At 52.4% G+C, this 9355-nt stretch overlaps 1 protein-coding gene across 1 annotated transcript in view; it reads right to left on the minus strand.

The window, feature by feature from the left end:
* Nucleotides 1-893: 893 nt before the first annotated feature.
* CLSTN3 (calsyntenin 3) overlaps nt 894-9355 on the minus strand; it is a 24634-nt gene continuing 16172 nt past the window's right edge. The window contains exons 15-19 of the mRNA XM_015559940.1: nt 8958-9128; nt 8000-8145; nt 7635-7770; nt 1350-1552; nt 894-1115 (exon numbers count right to left, since the gene is read on the minus strand). Of these exons, the coding sequence (XP_015415426.1) occupies nt 975-1115; nt 1350-1552; nt 7635-7770; nt 8000-8145; nt 8958-9128 (797 nt within the window). The 3' untranslated portion in view covers nt 894-974. The remainder of the gene's footprint in view (nt 1116-1349; nt 1553-7634; nt 7771-7999; nt 8146-8957; nt 9129-9355) is intronic.

Raw genomic sequence — 9355 nt, forward strand, 5'->3', positions numbered from 1 at the left:
TGGCATCCTGGTGATGGCACCCAAGACAACCAGTCCTGCCCACCTCACCTCAGCCCTGTTCATAGACCCCAACGGGCCCTGAGACCCACAGGCCCGCCTCCTACAGTGTCCACATGGGATCAGACAGGCAGGAAGCAGCTCACGGCACTTTTTTCTGGTTGTTTTATTTGAAAACCCTCAGGTGTGTCCCCTCCCTCACCACACCCATTCCCCTACCGCCACCCCAGGACATGACAATGCCACACACACACACACACAAGGCTGTGAGCTGCACATGGAACACAGGGGCTGTGCTCACAACAACATGAAAAAATATACATTATATATAATACATTGGGTCCCCTTCTCCCGCTCCCACCCCCACAACCTAGCCATGACCGGGTCATGTAGGAAGGGGAAGGGGCTGTAGGACTTCAGGCAAGGACAGGAGAGGAAAGAGGACAACAAAGGAAGGAAAGTGGGCGCAGTGAAGAAGCAGGGGTCCCCAGAGTGAAACGGACAGAGGTGAGGGATCATAAGAGAAGCAGGAAGGCCCCAGGGCGGGAACTGGAGGGAGGAAGGCCTCATGGACAGGAGAGTAGGGAAGTGGAGTAGAGGGTTCCTTCAATCCCATCGCTGGCCCCTGCCATTGCTACTGACAACCCCCCCAATACAGAGCATGGCTAGTGGGGGGAGAGACAGAGACATGGGTGAGCTAGAGGAAGGCTGCTCTGAGGAGCAAAAAAGGCAGCCAGAGTCTTCCACTCGGGATAGCGGGGGAGCCCAGAGGCATGGGAGCAAGGTGGGTGGGGGGATGGGGAGGGCAGACTCCAGTGGGATTTTTGAGATTAAAGGATGCCTCAAGCTCTCTCCCTTTTGGTCTCTCTTCTCTCAGAATGTCCTTCTTTCTTTCCTGAGAGTATCTCTGTCTCACCAGGGCAGGATTCTCTCTCTCTCTCTCTCTCTCTCTCTCTCTTCGGGGAGGAGTGTAGGCCTTAGTAGCGGTGTGGGGGGGTCTCAATGATGCGTCTCTCGTCGCCGCTGGGCGAGTCAGCTGCCTCTGAGTCACTGCTGTCCTCGTCCTCCTGCTGGCCACCGGCAGCCCCTGCCACACAGGCTTGCCGATTCTGGTAGGACTGGAGAAGGCAGAAGTGGAGAAGAGAGGGGCTCAGTGGCCTGACACACCCCAGAGCCTCTCAGCCTCCCTCCGTCTCCTCACCCCACCCCTCTCCCACCTCCTTCCCCATGCAAACCTTTCTCCTTTCTACTCAGAGGCTCTGCCCAGAGCTTTTCCCCCAGGGCCCGGCCATTCCTTAGAGGTCTTCGCTGTGTATGACCCTTCAGACCTCCCACTCCCCAGAGCCACTCACCTCCATAGGGTTCACGATAATGGTGAGAGCAGAGTCATCCCAGAAGAGGTCAGGGTCCTTGGGGTCACTGGAGGCCCCTGGGGGCCCACCGGCCCCCGAGACACGGCGGTGAAGGGAGTGGATTCTCACCAGGCCCAGGATGACCATGAGCACCAGGAAGCCCACACACACCACAATGATGAGAGTCGCTGCACTGGGGACCACTGTGGGGAGAGCGTGCGGTGAGCAGACCGTGGCCAGGCCTACCTGAGGGGACTCAGCACAGGGAGCAGGGAGGGGGGCCTAGGCAGAGGGTATCTCTGAGTAAGAGAAGAGAAGATCCGTGATGACTCAGAAGAGGAGACTACCCTGGAGAAGCTAGAAGAAAAGTAGAGCTGGGAAGGACCAGAGACCAAGAGAAAAGCTGTCGGCAGAGTGGCTGCTGCTAGAGAGACAGAGGGACGGAGGTGAGTAAAAGTGGAGGCAGGGCAAGGTGGGGAAGGGCTCCCAGCCCAGTGCTGTCAGGAGCAGCCTATTGTCAGCGGGAAGAGGACAAGGTTTGGAGCCTGCCCGGGTTGTGCTCTCGGGACCACTTGGCCTAGGAATGAGCTGGTCAGTGGGAGAAGGAGAGAGGCAGCCACATGGGCTTAATGGTGTGGGCGGAGAGAATGTCCAAGGCTGGGACAGGTCTAAGGGGCAAGGAGCAGCCCTTCACTTACCTACCTGGATTGGACTCACTCCTGCTGGATGCCACCTCCCTTCTCCTTATGGGCTTAGGGCTCCTGGGCCTCCGGAGCCTCTGCTCCTCCCTAACCTCCCTCGGAGGTAAACCCCTCCTCTCTTTGGCCCTGCCATGCCTCTGGTCCTGCAGCCCCACTTTGAGGCCCAGGCTCAGGGGGGCATGGACCTTTAAGGGCAGTGAGACATTGAAGGGCATGTGGACTCTCACGTGGACCCTAGAGCTGATGGCGGAAAAGCAGATGTGCATGCACAGGTACATGCCCAGGAAGACCGGGTGGGCACACAGCTGGACAAAGGTCGCCACACCCTGCACCCAAGTCAGGCCTCTGCTAGCCCACACAGCTGCCTGCACCAGCCCCCTGGCGGCCTGCTCACACAGCAGGGTGTACGGGATACGTCTGAGGGTCTCCAGAAAGGCAGCGAAGAGCCATAGGTGCAGCGTCACCCAGCTCCCTGCCAGCTGGGCACACCAGGCAATCCCCTGAAGGAGGATGTAAACAGCACAGACGTAGACTGCAAGGGCCACAGAGCGAGCAGCTGTGAGCACAGCCCTGCCCACCCCCCGCACACACACAAACAGGCCTCGGAGAAACAGGAGGAGGCAAAACAGGAGAGCCCACAGCCCCAGGGATAGCAGTTGAAGGCAGAGACCCCACACATACACACCCAGGCCCAGGGCCCTCACAGGCAGCTGGGTCACTACACCCCACATGGTGCACATCCTGACCACTGTCTTTGCTCACAGCAGCTCACCACCCGACCACAGAGGCTCCATGAGGCCCAGACTCTGAGCAGTCCCGTTGCTGAGGAACTATTAAATGCATGGGACACACATACACACACACACACACACACACACACACACACACACACGTTATGTTCCGGTAACAGATATGCCTCCTGGTCCTGAATTTACCCTCAGCCTATAAGACTCACATGTCAAGAGACAGAGCAGAGCGCAGAGAAGCACACAGCACAAGAGCCCCACACACCCTGCTGCAGTCCCTGCTTGCGGCAGCCAGCACACTCACGCTGCCACCACACACACTACCACGCGCTCCAGGGCCAACCAGGTGTGTGGAGAATGCCCTGCCTGAGCAGGCACACTAGCCTCACACCTCCCTGAGGCCACCCTGATGGCTCTCTGCCCAGTTGGTCCCCGTCCCGACCCATAGCCCACTTGGGGCCACTCTCCAGCTAGAGCTGACTCTGCCTAGCAGGGCGGGCAGCCTTCCTGGGCACTGGCTCCAGGGCAGAGATGGGCCTGGCTGGATCAACATTTCTTAACTGCCTGGGCATGGGGGAGGAGGAGAGAGGGAGACAGAGAAGACCTGTCTGCCCATCTGCAGGAAACAGTCCCTCCCAAGTCTCCACGTCAATGAGCACGATGGGGGAGGGGGGCCACCAGCAGAATGCCCCCTGTCGCTAAGCCCAGCCTCTAGAAGGAGTGGAGGCCACAGCAGGCATACTTGCTCTGGGCACAATGATGACAGGCCAAACCTTCTGGTTTGTGCCTTAATCAGATGCATTTGGTCCTCTGAGACCCTGGCCTGGCAAAGGAAATCACAAGTTGATTGCCAGGACTAAGAAATGATGCAGGAAAGACAAAATGCCAACACTCTATCTATAGGCCAATGAGCATGGCTCATTAGTTTAAACTGAGCCAGGAGGCCAGGGAGATGGGAGGATTTTTAAATTAGCTACAGATAAAAATCAAGAGTTTAACAACGAAGCAACCTTTCTTGTGGCATTAGATCTGAGCTGTTACTTCTGGCCTTGAATGACCTCCATAGTCAACATGAAAGGGTGTTTTAGCAAATGGCCCATGTGAACTCCTGGCTTCAGCTGATGGTGAGGACACTGTGGAGAGCCCTGTCCACAGCTCTGCGTGGTGCCTGCTTTGTGAAGACCATCAGGAGAAACCTTTCTACCCTTGGTCCCAGGGCTTCTCCTGAAATTCTGCTTGGCTCCTATCCTATGACCTTCATAACTTCTCAGGTTCTCCTTGGCTTTAGTGACAAGGAAGCTCAGAGTCAAAATTTGACCCACTCTCGCAACTGCACAGTCTCTGAGTATTTTATGAACTGATTTTATCTTATTCTTCTTTCATTTCAGTCCTTTCTGCCGCACTTCCTAATTCATTTTCTACCTTTATCCTATTACACTGTAGGTCTTTCTGGAAAGCCTTGTAGGAAACAAGGCAGGGAAAGGGTTCCCAAACCTTGCCGCACATTGGAGTCACTTAAGAACCTTTGAAAACCCTGATGCCTGGAAGAAACAAAGCAGGGAAATGGTTTCCAAACCTTGCCACACTTAAGAACCTTTGAAAACCCTGATGCCTGGCTCCCACTGCCAGACATTCCGATTTAACTGGTATGGAGTGTAACCTGGGCACCAAACGTTTTTACAGCTCCCCAAGTGAGACTGAGGAGCATCAAACTTTTGGATGACTAGATAAATACTATCTTCATCATTTTGTCTCACCCTTCTCAGACAACCTTATTCTCCCTAACCATAATTGCCCTAAACCACCCACCCACCCACAATTTTCAAATTCTCATTCTCTCTCATAACCACACAAAATTCCTTCGAGGTCAAAGTTCAAACTCTATGCGCACCAGAAAACATTCCCTGACTGCCCCCCTTCACACTGATCCTCTGTTTTCTGATGCACTTAGGACCTTCAGGGAAATCCACCTCTTGTCCCTTCGGAGGAAATGGTATCTCTCACTGCTTCTGCCTGCCTAGAGGAATTTGACATTGCAAAGCCATAATTCTGTAATACCACTCTTGGGATTGGGTGGGGGAGGAGATGGGCTGCCTTGAGAAGGGTTTTATCAAATGGATCTCCTGGTAAACTCAGGAGATGTCATCACCAAGGACCCCAGGTGAACTATGAACTCTACACAATACTCAACCCAAAATAAAGGGAAAAGCAAAAGCAGGCTGCCGCTCTCAGCTAGGATCTCAGAACAGGCTTGGTTGGCCTGCACATCAGCTCAGAACAGTGGATGGGGAGGTGAAATGAGGACAATACTTACACACACCCCTGGAGCATCGCCAGCTGGGAAGGATGAGGGTGAGGGTAGGAAGCTCTGGGGTAGTTAGAGAGGGACCTCCCCTGGGACCTCATGCCACAGAAAACCAAGACTGAAAATCTCAACAGGCCCAGCAACAATGCCAACAAGGATTTAGACTGAGCTTAATCTGTGTAGCAGGACCCAGTATCCAACCCAGACAAGGCTGAGTGGGCCAATTCCGAGGGAAAGAACTGGAGAAAGAGCTAGGGGATCATGAGAAGAAGAAAGAAGTTGGCCCTGAGGGTCTATTGAACACAAACAGGTTTAGTTCGCTCACATCTCTCTACCAACTAAAGACAGAGTGAAGCCGGCCAGTATGGCTCAGTGGTTGAGTGTTGAACAGTGAACCAAGAAGTCATGGTTCGATTCCCAGTCAGGGCACATGCCCGGGCTGTGGGCTCCGTCCCCAGTGTGGGACTTGCAGGAAGCAGCTGATCAATGATTCTCTCTCATCATTAATGTTTCTATCTCTCTCCCCCTCTCCCATCCTCTCTGAAATCAATAAAAATGTGTGTGTTTTTAAATGGAGTGAAGCTTCTTGGAACCCCTGCAATTTGGTTATGCCTTTTACTCCCTCCTCGTCCCTATTCCCACCTGCTCTGCCATACTGTCAGAGTAAAACACTTAAAAAGGCTTCTGCAGAAGAAAGAAGGGAGCCAGTACCAAGGGTAACAATACACAAAGGATAGTGTAGCAGCGGCCACTGCCCAAGGAGAGGAAGCCAGACTGAGTAAGAGGGAAGCCCTACAAAGTACTGAGGCTAATAATAGTGTGTGTGTGTGTTTAAGCATCAAATATAAATGGAGAGAGTATGAAGTGCACAGGCTCTGGAATTGCTGCTGGGTCTTAATCCTGGCTCTATCACTTTCTAGCGGTGTGATCTTAGTAAAGTATTTAACCTCTCTGGGCTTCCATTTCCCTGCCTTTAAAGGGATAATTCTAGTACCTATTTCATTTGCTGTTTGTAATGAGTAAATGAGTTAATATGTGTAAATGCCCACAGACATAGTGCCTGGCACATGGGGAGATTGCTTGCTGTTCTTATTACTAAATGTATCGAAGGGAGTGCTGTGCTTTCAGGTTAGTGTTCACTGACCAAGGACTTCTTCCCACAAAGCATTCTTGGAACTCCTTAAGGAATTGCCTTCAGAGCCTGTGATACACCTTTTGACTTTTTCCAAAAGTGACAAATCTGTGCCCTTCGAGAGTAGGTTTAATGTTTAAAAAAGCAATATGACATCCGGCGCCAACTCTGACAAAACTGGATGCTGACGTTGGGTAATACTGAACTGGGCCAAAAGCATGGTGTGTCCAATAAAATAAGTGCAACCTCATTAATTGGCTTTGAAAGCAATCAAAAAAGGGATTTAAAAACTCATTTTTAGCACGATCAGAATAATTTTTGCAGTTTTTAATAATGTGGGGGAAGACTCATTTTATAATATTTGGTATACATCTCAAGTTGCAAAATAATAGGATCCGAACTTTGTAAAAAGGAAAAAAAAAAATGGGGATAGAAAAAAAAAAAACAACCTGGCACATAATATACCATATTAAAATGGTCTCGCCCTAATCAGTTTGGCTCAGTGGATAGAGCGTTGGTCTGCGGACTCAAGGGGCCCAGGTTTGATTCCGGTCAAGGGCATATACCTTGTTTGTGGGCACATTCCCAGTAAGGGGTGTGCAGGAGGCAGCTGATCGATGTTTCTCTCTCATCAATGTTTCTAAATCTCTATCCCTCTCCCTTCCTCCCTGTAAAAAATCAATAAAATATATTTTAAAAATAAATAAATAAAATGGTTTCCTCTCTGTGATAGAATTGTGGCTGAGCTTTCTTCTTTACACTTGCAGTTTCTGGTTTCTCTGCTATTAAGCAACTCTTACATGGGAATTTAAAAATTGTGTCACTGGTGAAGGACCAGGGCCAGGGAAGGAGATTGCTTTGAAGGGCAGCACTCCATCTGCATGTTTACACACTTGCTCATTTTGATTTAGAAATAGTCTTATGACTTTGCACATGGCACGTAATTACATGTGTAATGGTGCCACTTCCCCCTTGGGGATAAGAACAGTATCCTGTAATTTTTTTAGATTCCTAAGGGTACTTTGGGACAGTGCTAGTACATAATAGGTGTTTAATAACACTTGATAACTTCACTACCAAGGGTCCCTAGGACCGGGGCTTATTGATATTGTTGTGGGAGGGCAGCAGGGACAACAAAGGCTTGGCCTAAACCCCACACTGACTTCATGATTCCCAGCATGAGTGCCCCTGCAATGACACATGGCTCACATTCTTCACAAGGGAAAGGTGATGATCCAGGGGAATAAAGAAACTGGAATACAGCCTTCAGGTACCACAAGGGAACAGAACCCAATGCTCCACCCTGTCCTGCCCCGCCCCCCCCCGGGGGGGTGGAGGGGGAGGATGCCTGTGTCCAGCCCCATCCCCTGCCACCTGCCCACCCCGCACAGCCTTACTTACTGGAGTTTCGGTGGGAGCTGGCCAAGCTGTGTCCAGCCATCTCAGGAGGTGGCTGGTGACCACGGTGCAGAAACTGCTGGGAGCTGAGCACGTGACTCGGGTGGGCAACCCGGTTCATGCTGTGCAGGACGTTGACCTGGGGAGGGAGGGCTTGGTGGGCACACACTTCTCCCCAGGTCCAACTCCATCTCCCAAAAGCCCTCTCTTAACCACTGCCCCACAGCTGCTGCCGCCCCACCCACCCCCGGGGCCAGGAGTCCTCCCTGCTGTCATTTCCATTCCCACCACCTTTCGGTCCAGTCCACTCCACCCTGGCTTCTCGCCAGTGGGGAATAGCTGCGGAAGGAAGAAGACCCTCTCGGTACCTCCACGATGAATTCATTGCTGGAGTAACGACCATTCATTTCTGAGCAGGAAAGCCGGAATTTCCTGGCATAGAGGGCAGCTCCGTGCCGCAGCCTGTAATGCACCTGCCTCAGGGTCTCTTCATACACGGTGATGCTCTCCACCCCTGGGGGACGGGGAAGTAGCTCAGTGCAGGAGCCAGTGAAGAGGCCCAGAGCGGACTCTCTCTCCGACTCCCACCAGCCTAGAGTGGGTGAACTCCACCCTTCCACAGGAGTTCTCAGAGGAAGCGATGTTCCCTTCTGCCCGGCAACCTGGCTCTAATTGATTGGGATGGGCTGCATTTCCTGCTCTGGTTTCCTCTCTAATGCTCTGTGGCTTCTGAGTAGGGATGGAGAGAAGGAAACCAGGACCCTCTGCAACACATTAGGGAGGTGGCAAGCAGGAGAGAAACAGAGAGAGGGGGAAATACGGAAATCACCAGGGAGGCTCTGGAAGGGACTGGAAATGGGAGGGAATTGGTGACGCCCATCAGCTCCCATCCTCCCTTAGGGAGGATCCTTTGGAGAAGAGCAGGCTTCCTTTGGACATTTCCAAATCATTCCCACTAGTTAGAAGACCTCCTAACAGAAAGCTATGCTGTTTACACAAGATGAGTGAGACGGAAGACAGGCGGGATGGCTGGTATCAAACAGCCAGAGGATTAGGAAGCTGGTCAAAGAAGGCTCGGCCAAAGGAGCGGTGGAGGTGAGCCAGGCTGAAGAGAGCAGAGGGAGAAAGGACCATTTGGAGCCTAACCCCTGGCACATCTCCTCCAGGGGCAATCTAGCAGCCAAACAATCTTCCAGGCTGGGAAGATGCGAAACGTCACTTGGCCGTATCCCTGGACCTGGAAGGGGACCCTCTGGGTTTCCCAGTTCTTGATCATGGGGAGGAGAACACACAGAAAAAGAGGACAGGCTCTCAGGCCCCACTGACCAGCAATGGTGATGTAGGCAGACGTGTTGGTGAGCTCCAGCCCGCGCTGCTGCAAGGAGGCCATGTCCAGGAGCAGGCTTTCCCGCTCCGGGTCTAGGTCATCCCCCACCAGAGAAATCTCACAGCCGTCCAGGTTGTGCACAATCTCATCCGACATGCGTGTGTCTGTCACTGGGTTGGAAAGAGTCAGGATCTGGGTCAGGGTTGAGGCCCACCTCATGGCCACTCTTCCTCCCATGCCAGGGTCATTCCCTGGAAGTCAGCATCATTTTCAAGAACGCCGTTTATGGGAGACTGATAAAGGGTTAAGCCTCGGACTGACTTGCTGGCAAAGTCACAAACAAGCCCTAGGTTAGAGGGCACAGTCCTCTTGGCATAATTAGGCTTGAAAATAAAAC

Source organism: Myotis davidii, unplaced genomic scaffold (genome assembly GCF_000327345.1).
Source record: "Myotis davidii unplaced genomic scaffold, ASM32734v1 scaffold13, whole genome shotgun sequence".
In the NCBI taxonomy this organism is placed as follows: Eukaryota; Metazoa; Chordata; class Mammalia; order Chiroptera; family Vespertilionidae; genus Myotis; species Myotis davidii.